General features: G+C 38.7%; 1 protein-coding gene across 6 annotated transcripts in view; it reads right to left on the bottom strand.

Moving 5' to 3' along the window:
- Usp (retinoid X receptor ultraspiracle) overlaps nucleotides 1-22,198 on the bottom strand; it is an 83,000-nt gene that overhangs the window by 12,833 nt on the left and 47,969 nt on the right. For all 6 annotated transcript variants that reach the window (XM_076427649.1, XM_076427645.1, XM_076427644.1 and 3 more), the window contains one exon: nucleotides 699-828. In XM_076427649.1, coding sequence (XP_076283764.1) covers nucleotides 699-828 — 130 coding nt within the window. The remainder of the gene's footprint in view (nucleotides 1-698; nucleotides 829-22,198) is intronic.

Here is a 22,198-nt window from a genome sequence, read left to right as displayed (position 1 = left end):
AAATATTCTCAATAAAATAATTTTTCACAGACGCAATTCCAGTAACCCCTGAAGATGATCTGAATACAGATCGAAACGTCGGAAATACTTTGGTAATTTGCAAAATTGCTTTGTAAATCAAGTAACAAATGATCGAACCTTTGCGCCGAAAGCATTAGTAATTTATTATTGTAAGATTTTTTAAATTCTATGGATATGAATTTGGTATAATACCTCATACAATACTTAAATGTTTAGTAATTGGTTAGATACCAACATATTTAATAATGTAAACAATATTTTTAGTAATGGTTCAGCAATTTTTAGTGGTGTCTCAGAGTCGCCATTCGACTGTTAAGGGTTAATTGTCGATATTCATACCGTGATACTTAGACAGCGGATCTTTGAACATTTTCTACCTGAATCGCAACGAATTGGAATGAAATAGAAATTAATTCTCTTCGCTAATATTTTTGATAGGTTGAAAATAATATAATAGAAATTAATTCTTTTCGTTAATATTTTTGATAGGTTGAAAATAATATAACAGTACTGTTGATGACCTTCACATATGTTGTCAAGTTCAACGTTCCGAACAACTTTTCCCTGTACATGTACCCGTCGCTTAGTTTCGGAGATGATTGTAAATAACTTTCGTTAAATTTAGACTACAAGTACACTATATCGAAATGTTTTTCGATTATCCTGATGGTACTTACCCTGGACTATTGGGACCGGAAGGGCTGAAATTTCCCGCATTGGTCAGACTCGCTGTGTCCGGTTTCATGTCGAGAGGACTCTGCGGGCCCACCGACGACATGGACATGTTGCTGTTATCCAGGCTCAGCCCTGAAAAACGAACATTATCAAATCGTTAATAAACTTCCAACTATTATACTTCTGTCCAAAAAATATAAATTGATAAAACCCTCGCAATATTTTCATATTAGATGGAGTGAACCCTGGAAAAAATAAACAATTACATCATTAAAAATACTCGACTGCTTCGCTCGAAAATTTAATATAAACTTAACACTAGAAAAGACACTTTAGATATTTGTACATTTCGTACATACAGTAGCGGACAAAAGTTTAAGACCGCTCTAAAGAAGACCATAACTTTTTTAGGAAGCTAGAGCAGTTAGTTTACTAAAGGATGTAAAAAGAAATTTTGTAAAAAATTGCAATTGATCGGAATTGTTGAAAAAATACTAAAAGTTGAATTTTTAACTTTTTTATGTTGGCCTATATTGAAAATTTAAAAAATATGTTTTGTAGATCTGTGTCAATTAAACATATTCTGAAAATTTCGTCAAAATCGGTCGACGTTGCAATGAGCTACAAACGTTTAAAGATGGTAAAAATTGCAGATTTTCACGATTTATTGCCGAAACTCTTGAAAATCTGCAATTTTTACCATCTTTAAACGTTTGTAGCTCATTGCAACGTACACCGATTTTGACGAAATTTTCAGAATAAGTTTAATTGACACAGATCTACAAAACATATTTTTTAAATTTTCAATATAGGCCCACACAAAAAAGTTAGAAATTCAACTTTTAGTATTTTTTCAACAATTCCGATCAATTGCAATTTTTGAACAAATTTCTTTTCACATCCTTTAGTAAAGTAATTGCTCCAGCTTCCCAAAAAAGTTCAAATCGTATAGTACAATATTAAAAAAGTTATAGTCTTCTTTAGAGCGGTCTTAAACTTTTGTCCGTTACTGTACATATATTTAACACTGAACCTACCGAGCATTCAAAATTATCAAAGTGTTTTAGCTTACAAAAACGACATTCTGGGATAAATAAATTTATCGAAACAGTTTCCACGTAAGCAACTTCATAATTTCAATAATTGTAGAATGAAAAATATAAAATCGATCAATTGACCAGCAGTGGTAGGTTTAGTGTTAAATGTACATTTTGTACATTTTCGAAAAAAAAAAGAATTTGTTTGCAACACGGAGTGGATAAATGATCGAATCTGTTCGTCTTCGGAGATCCGAATAGATCCTCTGGAATGAAGGTTTCAAAAGCGAAAGCAAGAAAAAGGAAACTGCTAGTTTCGCAAGCCGCGGACGAGCTTGCTTTCGAACGGCCCGGGAATTACGCTTTTACCCCATTAATATTAACAACGCGTCGCCCTTTTACTTTCAGCCCGTGTTGGCGGCGATTCCTGTCGCGATTGGATCGAGGACGATCAGCCTCGTCTGTGGCAAAGTGCAGCCACGTTAATTACCCGGAGTCCAAGGAGGCAGTCTCCGCGATTTACAGTTAGAGGAAACACGTGGCGGCTCTGTGCGGGACGAGAATCAACAAATATCGCACACAGTCTGCGGCATCATGATTAGAGGGGCTGATGACCCACTTTGCTTCATTCTCGATTCTTTTCCAAGGACCTGCCACGTAAAAAGCACCGTTTATTCAAACTACCGATGCAGGTATCATTCAAATATTAGCGACGAGCGAATTGTTGGTTGTTTTGCGGATTTTATGCATTTAAGGCGAGGGGGTGAGTTTGTGTGGTTTCTCACAATTTATTGAAAATATTACGAAATTGATGCAGAGCTGTTTTTGAAATATTTTTCACAAATTTTCTTCACGTTTCGAGATTAATATTTATTTCCAACTTTTGTTAGAAACGATGAAGTAACTGATTCTTGTTCATCGAGTTTGCGGGATAACTGTTTATTTTGGGTCGCTGCTAGTTTCGCAGACGTCACCCCGTAGATCCCAGGAGTGGACACTACATCAACCTCCTTCGATCCATATTTCCACGCTCCAGTTCGGGAACAGATACGCTGCAGACCGTCCTCGGACAGCCGCTGACACCTTTTTATCTGTCGTGACATAAAGAGGGGTAGGGGAGCACATTCTGACGAGAAGATAAACGACATTTTAATAGGATTCGGTCGGGCGACAGCGTGGTCACGGGTGAAAACGGGTGAAAGAGGACGAAGCAGGAGAGACGACGAGAGACCGGATGATCCCGGAGCCGTCTAAGGACACCGTCAAGTGTATCGATAATTGTACACTTGACGTCATCCTCCTTCCTTCTCAGTCTTTCCATCGTTTTTCTGTTTCTGTCTCGCGCAAACTTCGCGAGAATTAGACTCGCCTCTCTACGTGCTCGACAAATGCGCAGCAGACGGACGCGATACGTCTGCTGGCTTCTTCTGCCAACGATCTTCCGATGAATCGTGGGTGCTTTGGATTTAGACGACGATCAACAATCAATTTTCGTAATGCAACGCGTTAAGAAATGAATAGGTTCGTAACTCGTGAACAAATGTCGTAATCAATGCATTATTCACAGGGTATAGTAGGAGTTTATACTGATGAATCTTTCTGGTAGATATTATTTGAAGATAGTGTTTCAAAACATGATTAGAAATCTTTACAGGTTCGTTTTCAGAAAAATACGAATTCAACATCATTGGACAACGGATTTTATGCATTTATGGAAAAAATGAGTAGGTGTAATTTAAAAGAGTAAAACCATCAGGCAAATTCAAAAATACTGTTACATTATTCTCAGTCTATTAAACATATTAAGAAAGAAAATGAACTTCCACTTCACTCCAGTTCGTTGCAATTCAGGTAGAAAATTTTTATTTTGCATAAATATCCGCTGTCTAAACGTCATCAATATTTCTCAAGGTAACAGAAATTGAACTTTGAAATCAAAAGATTTGTACGCTTTCTAATATCTGCGAGATAAAAAAGTTATTCGTTTTTAAAGGGTGTACGAATACTTTTTACAGCCGCTGCATGCCACGGCTGCTAAACGTTAATAAACATAAATGGTGAAAACTGTAGGTGAAGCGGTTTTCTCGACAAAGCGTACCAATTGCTACTCGCGTGCACTGACAAATCAGTTTCGAGCGTTGCACCGGCGTGTTTGCGTCTGGTCAAGGTGCCCGACACTGCCGGTATAATATACCGTCACCGGACTTGGCCTTGCGGCCACTCTCGTGTCCTCGTCACTGCGTCTCCCACCCCCCTTTGATACGATTAAAGCCTCGTTCACAACTCGTGCGAACTTCGTGAATTTAACCCAGTGATGGCCTCTAGTCTCTAGGCTATAGACCTCTGTTTCCGGGTGTCTATGCTCTCGAAGCGTCCATTAACAACTCTACGCAGAGAAAAGGGTCTATCGTCTATAGACTGCTCTATTTCGGAAACAAGGTCCATCGACTACTCCACTTTGGAAACGGGATTCGCAAGGAACTCTGCAGCGGATGACAAAAATATTGGCGCATCCAGTTCTTTTTTGTTGTGCTAGTTTATCTGGTAAATTATTTGTAACAGATTATTTGAACGAGATCCAAACTCTCGATACGAATTGTAGGAACTAATTGGTTCTAACCTTGGTTTAGTTTTACACGTAGGTTAATAAAAGGGAGCGATTCGTTTAACAAAAAAATTGGGTTGCATTGAAGAATGTGCATCAGTGCATCCATATAAAAAATAAGGTCATAGGAAGTTAGGACGTATTATGACACATGATGTATTCCTCTATCATTTTTTCCTATTTCTACATTAAAAAATATATGAAAAAACTTTTTAAAAATCACGCTTATATTAAAATGCACTAAAAAGGAGAAAATCATTTTTTTCCTGGTTCTCCATAAAATACCGAATCCAATCAAATGATTAATAATATTTTTCCCAAGAATTGTAAGCAATTAGTTCAAGATTTCTTCTGTTATAAAATTAGTGTCGGAATAGATCGAAAAATTTAATATAAATTTAAATAAAATCGTGACATTAGTGACTACAAAAATAAAAACTAAAGTACATATAGTGACTATACTTTTATCTGTATAGTCACTAATGTCATGATTTTATTTAAATTTCTATTAAATTTTTCTATCTATTCCGATACTAATTTTATAACAGAAGAAATTTTGAACTAATTGCTTACAATTTCGGGGATAAATATTGTATTAATCATTTAACTGGATTCGGTATTTTATGGAGAACCAGGAAAAAGATTATTGTCTCCTGTTTAGTGCAGTTAATATAAGCGTGGTTTTTAAAAAGTTCTTTTTATATATTTTATTTTCTACTTCTATTGTCATCAGAAGCAAGTTGTTTATACAAAATTTCAGCAAGATTGGACTATGGGAAGAGGTTTAAAATTCGATTACAAGATTTGACGCATACACCGACAACACGGCAAGTTAATATTATAAGCGTGGTAAAAAAAAGAGTAGTAATTTATCCCAGTTCCTAGAATCAACTTGTATGTTTTTCCAACTTTTCGGTCTAAATACTTCAGCGTGCATCGTTCTTCGTCGAAACTAAAATGCATCGACTGCTCCGCATCGGATGCGAGATCGTTCTACATCGAAAGGAAGATCCAGCAACCGGTTGTACGGCGAATAGGAGGACGGTGCGTCGGGTTTCGGTGTCGATCGGTGCAGATGCAAAAGTCGTTTGCCGTCTGTCGACGACCTTCGGTCCGCTTAGCGAGCTGGTTGCGTAATTAAAGCGGCGCAACGCTTAATAAACGTCGGTGACGAGAGGCACGCAATCGGCGACCCTAACACTCGAAATAGAAGTCTCTAAGAGTTACGACCTCGGCGTAATTATACGTTCCGCGGAAAAAAAAGTAAATGAAAAAGAATTGCGGTTGGATGAACGGTCGATGATGTGTCGCGCATCGTGTCGTTTAACCTTTTCTGGAGTGACTCTGGTCTCTTTCTAATGCATGTACTGGCTCTTTCTAGCGTTGGTTGTTGAACCGTTCGCCGAAGTTTCACCGTTTGCAGTCGCAGCTATTTTCACTCGAAAATTAAACATTTCTTCCGAGGTAGAATAATTCCATTCTATATGATATTGTAATACCTCATACAATACTTAATTGTTTGGTAATATTGGTTAGACACCAACATATTTAATAATGTAAACAATACTTTAAACAATGTGTACAGCAATTTTTCGGGTTAATTTAACGGTAATGATAATATTCTTTATTATCAGCTGGATTTGATTCTGTATTTTTGTTATTAATTTAGTAACTCGTTATTAGAACTCCAAACAACTAACATACGCACGTTAGGCTTAAGATCTGAAAATAATATTGGTTCTTGCAACAAACACAAGTTAGTTAGTACACTTTTAAAGAAGTCACGTCATTTTAATAGATGTACGGAGACTGTTGTGAAGAGTACACATGAATATCCACATTTTGCTAAAGAAACGGCTAAAGACAAAGGGGTTCTATTTATTCTGGCCACGTGGCAGTCGTTCGGTGAAGGGGCCTCACTTTCCGGGGCTGATTTCACGGCGCCGAATAAAAAACGCATCGCCAGGGCGATGCAAGTGAAATAGACAGAACTGCTGGGAGAGGGTTTGGTCGTGTCGCAACACGCGATCGATACTCGCTGCGATACATGACCATGCCCAATTCCACGCTGGCTTCTGCCCTTGAAAATCAGGTTTGGGTGGTTCGCCTTACACGCTGCTACGCTGCTCGATTCACTCTCGAAGGCGAATATGTTTCAAATATTCAAAAGGCGGCGCGTACGCTCGACTCATTGTTGCCGTAGGTCCGTTTTTCTTCGCTCCTTCTTGTCTGCCTCCCCCTCCACCACAAACTCTTTATTTTTAGAGTTTTATTTTACAAACTCTTTTCCCGTTTACGGGGTGGTTCCGGTCGAGATCTTTCAGAAAATCGAATCTTCTTTTACATGTCTACTTCTGAGATATTTAAATGGGACGCATATATCTAAAACACTAATTAATAGACTGCGGATCTTTACGCAAATTAAAAATATTCTTCATCGATTGTGGGAGTAGTTGAATAAAAATTTATTTTTATTTTTACGTTGAAAACTCACTGTTTTATATTTCGCATAAGAATTCGCAGTCTGCTAATTAATCTACTCCAATGAATCTTTTTCTTAAATTAAAGAATATACTTTTCAAGTAAGAATACACTTGAGTTTGTCCAAATTGACTACTTCTTTAAGGAATTGTTGACAGAAATGTTGTCAGCCAGATATTCTTACTAGAATCCACTTTTCATTCATTTTCTTACACGTCTTGCAGTTTTGTCGCGGGGTGTGCGGTTACAGAGTTGCAATATCAACCTGGAATCGAATGTAACCGCTTGTGGAGATATCCTTGAAGAGACTAACACTTCGAGGAGCATCTGGATAGTAGGGGAACGTTTTCGGGGAATTTTTGCCGCGTGAAATTCGAGACAGCGGAGAGATAGGGAGAATTTGGGAAGGGCCCATATAATATTGCAGGCACTAAAGGTCGACAAGGGGATAATAGCGCACGCGGGATGGTGCCAGGGCAAAAGGGAAGCGGTGTCGTTATTAAAAAGAAGAGTGACGGGGTATCGCGTTTCGTAACTGTTCCACAGAAGCTTTAAGTATGTATTGCGTGAACTCTCGCATCCCCGGCCAATGATACGGCGCCGGCCATAAAATAAACGTCCTATCTGGACAAGTCTTGGCCATCGTGCTCACCGAGATACGTCTAAATATAATGCAACCAGAACGATAATTGTTACAACATTGACATTGAACGAACTTGTCACGCGACTCTCGGTTCATCAGCCAATACGCTTGCGATTGTTTTTCTCCAACTTCTCCGTCTTGCGATTCTTCTCACAATTAACACTACCCAACTGATACTCACTAATTTGAATGAAATTTAACGTACTTATTAAACACCGAAAAATATTAAATACGTGTTCTTTTGTTTCGGCTAAATACGTTTTTTAGAGGTAGAAAGCACCCCTCAACCTCTGAGATGGAAACGTTTGTGGCTAATAATTTTTTAAAGGATACAGTTTCTAAAAAAAGTACTTTTTTAGAAACTGGTTCCTTTAAGAAAAATAATTCATTTAAAATAAAATAATAATAAGAAATAATAATTTAAGAAATAATTTAAAAAGTACTTTTTTAGAAACTGTATCCTTTAAGAAATAATAAATTTAAAATAAAATAATAATAATAATAAGAAGAAGAAATAATAATTTAAGAAATAATTAGAAAAGTACTTTTTTAGAAACTGTATCCTTTAAGAAATAATTAGCCACAATCGTTTCCATCTCCAGAGGATGAGGGGTGCTTTCTACCCCTAAAAAGCATATTTAGCCGAAACACTAATATTTTTCGGTGTTTAATAAGTACGTTAAATTTCAATCAAATCAGTGAGTATCAGTTGGGTAGTGTTACTTGTCAGTTTATTTAGCACGTGTAAAAATGAATTTTTCTAAAAATTAGAACAATTTCTTACTACCTGGGGGTAAGTACGCATTTTGAAAATGATTTCGACAATATCTCGTTAGTGCTATTGTCAAAATGGCGGGTTCTAATATTTTTAATGTACGAATTATTGCAAAGATCTCCAGTAGGAATTGTTCAGCAAGTTTACTCCTTTGTCTAGAGGCTGGAGATGGTGCTATCGTTAATGTAAATTTTTTAACGATCCCCGAGTCCCAATAAGGTGGAACCTGTTACACGCCCGCGGAACAACAATCGTCGAACGTTTTAACGTCACGCGGCATTGCGAAACTATTCTCGAACCGTGAAAGAAGATGAATATTCATGCTCCGAGAAGCGTCGGGAGCCTTGAAAACAGCAATAAACCGTTTCACTGCACCGTTTCGTTGCATTCCACGTTCACGGGATGGAAACTCCGCGAAAAGCCGCGCGCGAACCACTATAAAATCGTGCGATAATCCATCACGTCCAACTTGATACATCTAGCACTGTGACTTGGTCAACCGACTGAAAATAATCATGGACCATCTCAGCCGTTCCATGTGAAAAACGATTATTCTTTTACAGCTTACCGCGATGTAAGAAGATTCTCCCTTTCATCAATGATCAAAACAAGTTGCAAATAATATATGGACAGTCTCAACGTCTTTGAATCTGTTCACTATTTGAAATTACACCAGCTCGGTTTTCCTATAAATGCATAAAATCCGCAGTCTAAATATAACTTACAATTAGGTCTGAATGACGACGCAGTTAAAGTGAATATCACCTCTACGTAATCTGCATTTGCTGGTGCTTGGTCACTAATTGTGAGACAATAATTCATTGCAAATGGAGTCGTTCCACTTTAATAATAAAATCATTTCTTTTGAAAGCGATCAAGTGCCCCAACCTCCACGACAATCCCTTAATCTAATTCTATTTTTATAAACCTACCCATGCAGGGAGTGTCGCAATCTAACAATTCATTAATTAATTCACGAATGAACAAGTTAGCTCAACATGTACAAGTACCCTATTTTATGGAAACGGCCCACTGTGCATTGTGACGCTCGTTTCAGCGAATTCTCGCGAAGCTGTCCTCGGTGTGGAGCGATTTCGAGGCTGACCCAGAGGACTGGAGCGTTTCTAGTGAATTTGTGGCGATGGTATTCGATGTGCAGCGTGTCCGCGATGCGCCCGAGGCGGTTGCAGAACGGAGGCCCGCCGCAGAGCGCGGGAAACTGGTTTTCAGTTTCGGAAGAGCGTTCAAATCGTCAGACGGTGACGTCACCGTCATAAACGCCCGGACCTCTGCCACGGAATAATGACTGAAAAACCCATCGTCAATCGTCGGACGAAGCTGGTTCGCTCGCGAGTCCCATCATTATCACCCGGTTCCCGTGTTATCCTTTCGCGTTTTTTGGTCTTTTCCTTCTGGCTGACCTATCCTCTCCCATTTTCTACGTTCGCAGACCGTAGTACAGTAGTGTGCACGATACTAGACGCACGTGACGAGTTATTTGCTTAATTCACCGCTTATAAGCATACATATCTTTACAGCGAGCTAAAGTTAGCTACCACAGACGCAGCACAACGTGTTCACGCGTTTTCCATCGCGCGCCGGCAGTCAACGAGGAGATTAGTTTTGACCGCTTCGAGATGAAAGAATTGTTTAGTCTACCCTGTCCAAGGTCCTATTCTAGCTCTGTAAATGAACCTCGGTTTTAATATGCGAATCTCGCGGATGCTCAACCCCTTCACATTCGAGGTATGTAAGTAATAATGATTAGTGGACTGCGGACCTTTATGCATTTATGGCTTCTGGACCTTGCTAAAATTATTTCAAAGGTTCCACAATTTTCAATACTGTCACTAAATACTACTTTTATCTATCCCAAAGGAAAAACTCTAGATTCAAAAACAAAATTCTTGACATACGCATTGATTGTCTTCCTGAGCTAAAAGATAAAATTATCTCTAATAATAATTACAATTTATATTGCCATGATTTCAATACATTGGTAACATCCATCCCAATTAACACAACTCTGGGTTCAGAGCTCAAAGATTCAGGTGATCCTAACCCTCAAATTAAAAAAATCCTAATAGACAACGGCGCTCCGGCCATATTTACCGATGGTAGCAAAATCGCTAAACATTCGTTTTAAAAAAAGTATCGATAGAAACGCGTCGATCTTTACAGCGGAATGCTTGGCCCCGTGCGACGCTATGGACATTACACTTCAGCATAGAAATCGCTCTTTTGCTATTTTTACTCATTCTTTGAGTGCCTTGCTTAGTATAAATTCCATCAGCTTCAAAATCAGAACAAATCCTTTCATTCTCGAAATTAAAAAGAAGTATGTGAGATTCTGTCAGGACAACTCACATTCCATAAGATTTTTCTGGATCCCTTCACACATAGGAGTGTATGGAAACGAAGATGCGGAGTCCCTTGCAAAAGCGCAACATCTTCTAACTCGGCGGACATTTCTCAAGTTCCTTTCACCGATATTACTTGCCACCTCAGACTACAAGGCATTCTCAACCCTCGATCCTCAATTACCGAGCAAGGCACCATCAAGGGTATACATCATTTCCAAAAATACTACAACCCAAATCAAACTCCCTGGTTTGCTCAAAATTTTGATGACTACGTTAAAAGGGGTTTTATATCCACAGTAAACCGTATCAGGGCCAATCATTATAATCTCGCTGCCTCTCTGTATCGAGCAAATATTGTTAGTGATCCTAGTTGTAAGTGTAATTACAGCTCCGAGGACTTACAATTAGATCATGTTCTATGGCAGTATCGTCTTTACGATTCCCAAAGAATTAAATTAGTAAATAAGTTGCGCAAAATTCAGTTTTTCCCACCATTAAAAACGGACATTTTCTTTGCTAAACCTAATGTTAAAGCCTGCGAATATATCTTCCAGTTTTTAAACGACTGTAGTCTACATCTCTAGCGATTATCAAGTCTGTCATTGTACACTAACTGTCAGCCTACTGTATAATTGTTAAAGCTGAGATAAACCTATAACAGGTTTCAGTTGCTCAATAAAAAAAATATTAAAATCGATAGAATTGAGCACGACTTTTATTTGTCTCATGTTCACGATCTCTTAAAATTTGCCTGCAACAATTAAAAAATGCGTAAACATCCGCAGTCTAACGATTAGGAATCTGATGTCAAAATGAATGGGTTGGCAAGAAAGTAATTTCGGTATTTGAAGGTGAAATGGAACCCAATTCTTTTATTCAAACAATGAACATTAATCAATAAAATATTTTCCATTCTATTCGATGATCTTTTGCCATTTTTCTGGTAGCTTCACAATTCCGTGCGCATAAAGCTAGCGCGATTTCAGGTCATCATCATTTCACCTTAATATATCGAGATTACTTCCTTGCCAACCCAATAGAAACAACAAATTGGCGCATTCAATATAACGAGAGCGTGGCGTAATAATAAAAATTTACTTAAAAACACTCCATTTGCGAAAGGTTGAATTTGATTTGCAAAATTCGAGTGCAAAACCTGTAGGTTGTCGAAAGATTTCTATGGTTTCGTACAATGTCTTACAGTATTATCGGAGAGCGTGTACGGGATGGGACGGCAGCCAATGGGTCGCCCAAAAATACGAATCCGCAAAAATGAAAGGGGGGGGGGGAGGAAAGAAATGTATGTTTTCGATGCGTCGCACAGGAGAAACAGAGTTTTTAACAGTTTCCTGCGGGCAGCTGGGACCGGATGCCGCTCCCACACCAGGATAGCGTTTCTGACGTTGCACATGCAGCCCACGCGAGCCTGCATGTGCACGAACGTACGAAAATAGTGCTGCTGCCCGTGGCGTTCAGGCCTTGAACCCGCGAAAAAACCTCACCGGATTAATGACTCCGACCGGGGCTGATTTATTTCGCAGAAGAGATCGGCAAACGGGCTGCGAATTTTCAGTTATTTATCGAGCTGCTCTCGGCCCCGTATCGCTATTTATGACCGTGATTAAAACTCGAAATACCTTGCGAGATAACAGCACGCGGAAAATCCCTCGAGGACTCTCTCTCTCGCTGGTAGATCGTCCAGCGAAATTATTTTCCAAGTAATAAACGCTCTCCCGTTGTTCGTGCGTTTGCCGTCGAACGAACGGAAACGAATGATGCCGGACTAAATGATTAATGCCAACGGGGTTTGATTTAATCCTTCGATTACGGAGAAATCGCCTAATAGCACTTAATGCCAGACACTACCATTTTATTAAATGATTGACGCGCAACGTGAGAAGCATGAAAAATTCAGCTACGAATCCAATAAAGCTAATGTGGTCCATAAAAGAATGAAAATGAATGGAATTAAAATTTATTCGAAGCTAAATCATTCTAATTGGATATTGTCTATTAGGGAGATTGTGTATGTGTAGTTTAACGATAGAGATTGAATTCGATTTTCATGTTGCCAAGAATGGGATCGTGAACTTGCGTGTAATATACTTGAACGATCAGATAGCTAGATGTGTGTGCTTGTAACAAATCAAACAGTTGTATTTCGAAAGTTAATAAGATTCACGTTGAACAAATGTTTCCTTGCCCTACAATATCGTGTCAGACTCGTGATGAAGATTCTGAACAGAGTCTAACAAATACGTATGTTATTAATTCTCTTTCAACCGAAATGAAATTCTATTTTGCTTCCGTTAATGCATAGTTATTAGAGAACATGTAGGCATATAGTAGATATCAATTTTCTCCTTTTTTAGGAAATTGCGAACTACAAAGAAAGTTCTAATCACTGAAACTGTAAAATAAGTCGTAGGGCAAGGGGTTGATCGAATACTCGGCATTCTTAATGCAATGTACTTCAATGAAAAGGTCTGAAAAACTATTGAAAAGAACTATTTTGATTTAAATGGTGCATAAACGATATGATAGTCCGATACAAGTAAATTTCAAACACGCGTTCGATCGCTGCTCACATATAATTATAGATTGAAACATTATCGTTAACATTAATTGCAGCTTGGTAATCGGGCAAAATGGAAGAATTCGCAATTTACAGATTCCGCGCCTGAGGGGATAAACTCGTTTGCAAGGGTTAACCAGTTTATGCTGCAGTTCGATTTGTGGTCGAGCGTGCCAAACAAATCTCGGGAGATACGTATCACCCCGGCTCTCGAAATAATTTCTATCAACGATTCGCAGGAAGTTTGCGCGCGCGCATCTGCACGATTTATGGACTGCGGAAGTTTGTGCTAATTCCTGTGGACGAATTTATGGTGAAAGAAATCTAAGGGAATTAAATAGGAACGAGCATATTCGTAAAATTCATATTCGATTCGTAGAATGAAGATCGGTTACGGATTTAACGCGTCAAGTTTCTTGTTAAACGGCGGTTTATTAAACAGAGAGACTAGTGGAAACAATCGTTCGATGATCAGATCAGCGATCGATCGAAGATTCGGTTTATTTTCCGTTAGCGATGCGAACGATTTATCGCGAGCATGACGCCAGGAATAATCTACCTGAACAAACTTCGTGCGAAAACTACAGAAATTCCATTGTTGCGAACAATGCTCGCATTGTGCTGCCTCGCGGAGTGGCCCTCGCCTCGCAACGCTTGAATATCGCGCGTTTGCACGCGTAGATAAGTGATTTCCTCGTATCTTTCCCAGGTCTGGGCATTAACGGGGCCAAGATGCACGCGAGACGCACTGAACCAACTTTACGAAACGCGAATTCAGTACTTTGCAGTGATACGGACATCCTGAGTAGGGATTGCAATCTCACAATCCCGCAGGATCCCGCGTCATTTTGCGGGACTATGCGTATATAATCAAAATTTCGCAAACGACGACACGCACGATGAACTATTTCGATGGTTTGTCGAAGACATCCACAAGTGTAGAGGCTGAACGAGCTTTGTTCGCTGCAGGATATCTTTGTAACGACTTGAGAAGCAAATTAGAAGATGCACAACAATTAATAGACTGCTTTTTACGATCATATTTTCAAAGTTCTACAAATAAAAATTTCTTTTTATGATTTTAACATTTTTCAGATTTTAATTTAATTAAAATTATATTCACAGACAGGTCGATTATATATAGTTCGCTCTAAACAATTTTTATAGTTATTTTGAAGTTTTAACCCTAACATTTTGGTAAAGGAAAAATTCTTCCAATTCACCTCAGCAATTAATATACATAATATCGTAGTTTCGTTATTGATATAATAATTTTTTATTTAAATACCTTCTTTTTTAATAATTATTAGATATAACGAATTATTGTATATAAATTATCATATTGTATATTTTATATTAGTACACACATATATGTAATATACGTGTATGAATACATATATTTCAATTATAGTTTGTTTCCCAAAAAGAGATTTATTTGAATTTAAATTTATGTAGATTTAGATTTTGTTAATAAATTTGGACTAATATGATTAAACATGATTATCTCGTTAAGTTTCTTTATTAAATATATATTAGATTGAAGAACTACATCCTTAGTCCCGCGGGATTGAAGTAAATCCCTAATTCTGATGTGTTAGTAAAACGTAAGAATTGTAAGAAAGTGAAACATCTAAACGGGAAAATTAAGTTTCATAATATTTCACTTGCGTAACACATTAAGGCAGTGGACGGAATTATAAAAGTTGATGATCAATAGACTGCGGATCTTTATGCAAAATAAAACTGTTCTGCATTGATTGTGGGAAGCAGGAATAACATAAAAATTGATTTAATCGAACATTCCTGATGCAATTTCTTCTAAAATGCATAAAGATCCGCAGTCTAATGATCAAATAACGACTGACAAATGTTTAAACAAACACTCGTTTCTTTATTTCACACAACCAAATTCAATTAATTCATTTCATCTGTCACTCGTTATTAGACTGCGAATCTTTATGCAAAATAAAACTGTTCTACATTGATTGTGGGAAGCAGGAATAACATAAAAATTGATTTCATCAAACATTCTTGAATTTTTTAAATCTTCCACTGTTTCATAGTTCGCCCAACCAATTTCTTCTTAAATGCATAAAGATCCGCAGTCTAATGATCAAATAACTGACAAATGTTTAAACAAACACTCGTTTCTTTATTTCACACAACCAAATTGAATTCATTCATTTTATCTGTCACTCGTTATTAGACTGCGGATCTTTATGCGAAATAAAAATTTTCCATCTGAATCGCAAGCGGATGGAACGAAATAGAAATTTAATTTCTATCATAATGTATTTAATAGATCAAAAATAATATATACTGGTACCTTTAAATTCGCGTCTAACGTTTTCGCAATACACGTGTAATAGAGACGTCTGGTCGACAACGGCGAAAGGGTTGAAACTGTTTACGCTCGAGAGGGATCGCGGTAAACGAGTTAGAGAACTGGAAAGAGTGTCTTGTCTTATTTTGAGCCATTCATAGATGCAAGGTCTGATATCTTTAACGTGTACAGAGAAAACAAGGAAGTTCGCCGTATTCGTCGCGACCGATTAATCATCGATTAATTTCCGCTCGAGATATATTTTAAGGGTAACAGAACGGACGAGTGTAAATAAGCTTGAAAAGATCACGGCGCGGTCTCGTTCTCCTTTATGGAAATAGATCCACGATGTTTTCGATCGAGATCGATGGGGAGGAGCAGAGAGGAGCAGAGGATCTGCACCGTGTTTGGCCAGCGATGAAAGTCAATGCGACGAGACGGGCTGCATCTGGAGCGACTGAATACGGCGCTCCGACTGCACACACATGAATACCCGCGCGCGCATAAATGTTTCTTACGTTCGTGCCTCCTGGAGACCAACGTCGAATGTCGGTCACCGACGACGAGTTATTCATCCTCGTAACCTCTTATTAGCTGCTGTATATCATTTGTCGCGCGCCGCTTCTCGACACGTGCGCGAATTTCATTTTTCGGAGTTTCTACCGACGCGCTGCATCGTCGTCCCATCGTCTAGCTTAAAATGCGTGAAAACTGCGGATTTTTATGCATTTATAGCAAGATTGAGTAGGCGAAATTCAAAATTGTAAAGTTTCAAAAATTGAAGATGTCAATATATGATTTCTCCTTTATCCAAATCATTAAGGGAAGAAATAACATTCAATTTCGTTTCTATTTCTTGCAATATTTCACAACAAAATGTACTTTCCACAACTACTTTCAATTTTAACTGAACAAATCGGTTTATTATTAAAATCGAGGCCGGAACTTTACAGTCAAATTCCGTGCAGTTGTTCAAACACGAGTCCCTCGCAAGCTATCTGCTTTTAAATTTGATTTTTACAGGGTGTATTTGGGACTACAAGACCTTCCAACTGCAAAAATTATTTTGATATAGTTGCAGTTTGTTCTAATTTTTTGTGTTCAACATTTATAAATAGACTGCGGATCTTCATGCGTTTATAGGAAAATTGAGAAGATGAAATTGAAAATTGTAGAAAATGTTCAACATTGAAGATGTCAATATATAATATAAAGAATTGACATCCAATTTGGTTTCTATTTCTTGCAATCACTGCAGACAATTTTTATTTTGCACAAAGATCCGCAGTCTATTTATAAACTTTGATTCGAGTTGTAAAATTAGGAATATACGAACGCTACATCTGCTCGGAGAATTACCTGAAAGACACGTTGAATTTCGAGATTTCAAAGGGATCTGATTTGAGAAAAAAGTTTTGTTGTAATTTGAAACTCGAAAAATCGAATTTTGTCCACAAAAAGCAGGTTCCTGGATCACTGTGCGACGGTGACATGAATAGAGAAAAGTTGTTTATAATGATGACCTTGACGAAAAGAACCTACTGAATAATTACCGAAAAGTTTTATTCGCGTGTCGAAAGGGAAATGCGGATCGCGCGAAGAGCAGGGACAACGGGATCAAAATGATCAAAGGGCTGAAATGAACAAGCCCGCGAAAGAGAATGGAGAGGAAGCCGAAGGTTGAGAGGATCGATGAAGCACGGGAGTGTCCCGCCTTGTAGTACGCTACTGCGAGTGCAGAGAGCGGACCGATCTATATGCAGCTCATACTTTATATAGCACGGCAGGCCACGTGCAGGGCAGCTTGGTACCTGGGTCACCGGGAGAAGGTCACGGGGTCGAGATTTCAACCTAGGTGCGCGAGGATTTCACGAGGTTTCCGTGGGTGTGTATCCGCCGCGTTACAGGTGCAACCAGACGTGACCCGAAACTGCAATCGAGTCACTCGATACTCGCGTCCCTTTTGCGTCATTTTAGAAATATCATTTTCCCAGATACATACACTGGACTCCCATAGAACGCGATGGAAAAATTGTTTCAAATTACATACTGTGTATTTACATCTTCTGTGCCAGTAAGTGCACAGTCGTCTTACGCAATGTTTTGTGCATGTACTGTACATTTACTGCAACATACAATACATATATACGGTGATTCCGGGAACTGGAACAAGTTACTGCTCTTTTTTGAGACCCAACTTTTTGATCAAACCAATCGATCGCTTCTAGTACCCTGGGTATTGTTAATTTACCGAAAAGTATGAATACCAACAACGCCAGGATGCTTCCACAAGGTAGTCGAACGCTGTCGGACTTACCCAAAGCGTCACTTGAAATGTTGTTCGTCCACAATAAAAGGACATCTTACAGGAGAGCCATGTGAAAATTGCCAAAACTTGTCGAGGTTTTCGATTGTATATCACCAACTTAGAAATGTGAAATAATTTGTCGTTATTTAGATACCGGGTTAATCGTCACGTACATTAGTTAGAAAGTACACACCACAATCTATATATTTATTATTATTAGACTGCGGATCTTTAAGCAAAATAAAAATGTTCTACCTAAATTGCACACAACGAACTGGAGTGAAATAGAAATGTATTTTCATTCTTAATATGTTTAGTGGGTTTAAAATAATATAATAGTATTCGTAAATTCTTCTAATGTGTTTGCTATTTTAAAGTAGACTCACTCATTTTTACCATAAATGCATAAAATCCGCTGTCTAATTATTATACTTTTTTTTTGCGATACAAGAAATAAATGATTTAGACCACACTTTCGTAATTATGGGCACATATTTCGAGTTGTGTCTACTTTATGAATGAACGATTTAGACATTCACCTGTCGGAGAATCGTTTCGGCTGTCTTTCGAAAGGTTACGTGTCCCCTCGAACGATTTAGTATCGTTCAGCATATCTGCCAGCGGGATCAAGCTCTGGCGTATATCAAAGCGGGAACAAGAGTGCACCGAGCTTAAATTGACCTTGTACGTGAATACCATGGCGAAGGTCAGGGGTTCGCGTTTTCAAGCAGGTAAGCAGGTAAGCCGGTGCACACTCACGCGCTCCTGGGACCCGCGTGCACACGCCTCGTTGTCACAGGTGCAACGAGCCGTATCCCACTCTACCTGCGCCGCTCATCCACTTACTCTGATATATCTGCGAGAAATATATTTACAACCTCTACAACCGAGAGCCTACCATCAGCCGAACCGTGGAAACGATCTAATGAGCAACATTTAAACGCCCATCAACAGATAACTCATCAGAGATCATTATCCACGAAAATTCCTATGAGAACCGCTTCTTAACTTAATAAGATGTCAGCTTTTTTTTCTCTCCAGCCCCTCGTATCATTGCGCTTCCGGTTGTCTCGTAGCATGTTTCTTACGCTTCGAAAGTCCTGTCCCTTCCAAACCCTTTCATTCATTTTACAGCCGCATATTTTCTGTAATTGCTGAAGAACCGATAAACGCAATAACAGAATTCCTTTAAAGGGTTAAAAGAATTTAATGTGTTAACAGTTTAATTTAATTGTGATCGTGTGCAAATCTTCACGAGTCTGACTCCATTTAATACAAATAATAATGAATATAATACACACATAAAAGAATTTTTTAATGGACTGTGCTCGAAATCTTCGTTACGAGCCTGACTCGATTAAAGGAAAATAGAATATACATGTATAAGGATCGAATGTGTTAACAGTTTAATAGATCGTGTTCCAAATCTTCGTCACGAACGGAACGATCCACCGAAACGATGTTAACAATGTTTTACCCTCCGCGGGTCCGAAGAAAGCTAACATTACTTTAACGAGCGATTTATTTTCAAGGAAGACTCGAGTTGAAGTGAAATATTGCGCCGATTTATCCTCGCTCGGGGTAGGGCGCAATGTTCAAGATCAGGATTTATGCTGTGCCTCGCGTTTCGGTCGTACAGTTTCTCGGGAAATGAAGATTACACTTTCGTCGAACCTACGGAGATTCGCAATGTACACAATTAATTGTGGAAATTTGGAGAAAGTGCAATCGGAGAAGACTACGGTCGAACTTATCACGAAAATTAGAAAATGAAAATAAATGATATTGATTGTTCAAGATTAGTATGATGAATCTAATACCATTTTCTCTTAACACTAAAGCTACCACTGCCGGTCAAATAACCGGTCTTAGGTTTATAATTTTATAATTATTGAAACGACGACGTTGCTTACATGGAAATTAATTCGATAAATTTATTTATCCAAGCACGTATTGCAATAAACATTGCACAAAAACGAAATAAATAGAGCCTTGTCATTTTTATCAGATGAAACATTCTAATCGCTTTCAGTGCTCGCTAATTTTAGTGTTAAATACTGAGTATTAATAAACTGCTATCGATCATATCAATCATTAGGCTGCGGATCTTTACGCAAAATAAAAATTTTCTTCGTCACTTCCAAGATGCAGGAACCACATAAAAATTTCTTCCTATCTTTAACAATTGTAACAAATTAAAAAGAACATATGAAAGTCCTTATATCGCCTTAATTTTTTCACCGTTTTAAATTACATTAACGAATTAGAAAGAACACATGTATGTCCTTAAATCGTCTCGATGTTTTCACCGTTTTAAATTACATTAACGAATTAGAAAGACCACATGAATGTCCTTAAGTCGTCTTAATGTTTTCACCGTTTTAAATTACATCTATCCATTTTTGTTACAAATACATCAAATCCGCAGTTTAGTCCAGACAGAGAAAGATAAAGAAATCGCGGACACCCGGTAGCGAACGAAACAGTAGCCATCGAAATCTTGAACGTCGAAAGTCTCCCTTAGGATCCCGTTTGCAGATTAACGTTAGAGGACTCTGGCGCACCTTAAGTCCCGCCGGATCTTCTCTCTAAGTGTTTCCGAATGCAAATCCTTGAGACACGTTCTAATCCTCGCGCAGGAAATCCTGGGACGATACGAGCTGTAAATCTACATAAAGCCAGCCGACAGTTCGTTGTGTGGAATTTATTCGGTTCCTTCTTATAAACGGTCAGCAGTCTCCTCCTTCTTGAAACACTGCTATTTTTACCACGACCGTGGAAAGTCAACGGCGCACTCTCTCAGCCCCTCCATTTGTTTCTGCGCTTATCCCCGGTCGATTTATCAACGTACCTGGCCAGACATCCGGTCGTCTCTTATCAGACACGTCGAATCCTCTGAAACGTCGCGAGCCACATTTCCTCCGAGCGCGAACGGCTAATCCTGTCCGCGATCTAATCGATCGATTGACCTCCGATCGTAAAATTCATTGAACTTTGTCATATTTTTTAAAAAATCAGTTTCCACTAAAAGATTCCTCATTCAAAGACGCACAAATTGGGTTTTGAAATTTCCGTCTAGACCTAGTAGTTTCGGAGATATTCAATAAAATGGATTCTTCACCCGAACTTTGAGGGCTATTTTCACCCCCTTAACATAAATGTTACCAAAATACGTGTAAAATATTTTTTCGAGTTCTATATCATAGCAAAATTTCGAAAATCTCTCTTGTTAGACCACTTTCATAATTACCGGCACAAATATTGATGTGTTTGATCGCCGAAATTTTTTTTTCCGGGAAAAATAATGCAATCGCTTAGTGAAAAAATTGAGCTGACACATCGTCAGCATCATTCAACCGGTTATCTCGGAATTATTACCTCTCGCAGAACAAATTGATGAACCCGCGATGAAATCAAAAAGCGGAAAGCAAAAACCGGAACGAACGTCGGTCTCGAGGCACAGTTTCTCTCATCTTCCCGTGTTTCCCCTTCTTCGTTCACTGGCGGACGCTAACAAACTTAGTGGACGAACGTCAACGAGCTTGCGTAACAACGATGGACGTCCGCTCGTTCGAAGGTAAGAAGGTCGTTAATCACGAACCGTGGCCGACCTTTCGCCTGTAGAATGGTTAACGACAGAGGTTTCAATTGTCTTGGGACCGGAGATCATTGTTCTTCACCGTGTCACGAGTTTCCCTTTCGGGAATGGGACGAAATTGATTCTGTTGTATCAATCTCCGGGACACGCGAGAAACTTCGCGTCGAAGGAGTGAACCCGATAAACGTTGCAGCACTGCTCGAAATTTCTGTGAAGCCATACCATATTGCGATTGATTAAAGAGAGCGTGCAGCATCGATTTTGAAAAATAAATGCACCAATTATTTCAAGAAAAACGAGTCAAAAAGAAGTATATTTTCCTAAAAAAATCCGTAACTTCAAGATAATTCTTCATGTTTCGCTTGCAGATAAAATTTTATACAAGAAAGAGTTCTTCTTGAACTTTCAAGCTGCTTTCCTCTATGCCAACAAGTTTTACTCGGACGATATAAATCGTTTTTGTGAAAAGCGCACAATCGGAAAGAGTATCAAAAATTCTCTAAAAATTGCTGTACCATTATTCACGATATTCAACGGAATTATTGTAGGTCGGAAAATTCTGAGAGAACAACTCGTAACACTTGATTCGGCCCACCCCGTATACACGGGCCGTCGTCCTTGGAGGGGTTAAAGATATAATGTTCCGCGAAAGAGAGCTTAGGGAGCGGGAAGAAAAACTTGGATGAAGAGAAAAAAAATGTCCCTGGGCCTCGTCGCGGGACAGACCTTGAATCTCGAATAGCACTCGTGCAACTTCTGTCTGGCTGTGGCGGGAACACAATACCGTCATCAAT

This window comes from Lasioglossum baleicum, chromosome 7, assembly GCF_051020765.1.
Source record: "Lasioglossum baleicum chromosome 7, iyLasBale1, whole genome shotgun sequence".
Classification (NCBI taxonomy): Eukaryota; Metazoa; Arthropoda; class Insecta; order Hymenoptera; family Halictidae; genus Lasioglossum; species Lasioglossum baleicum.
This window is presented reverse-complemented; position numbering and strand designations above follow the sequence as displayed.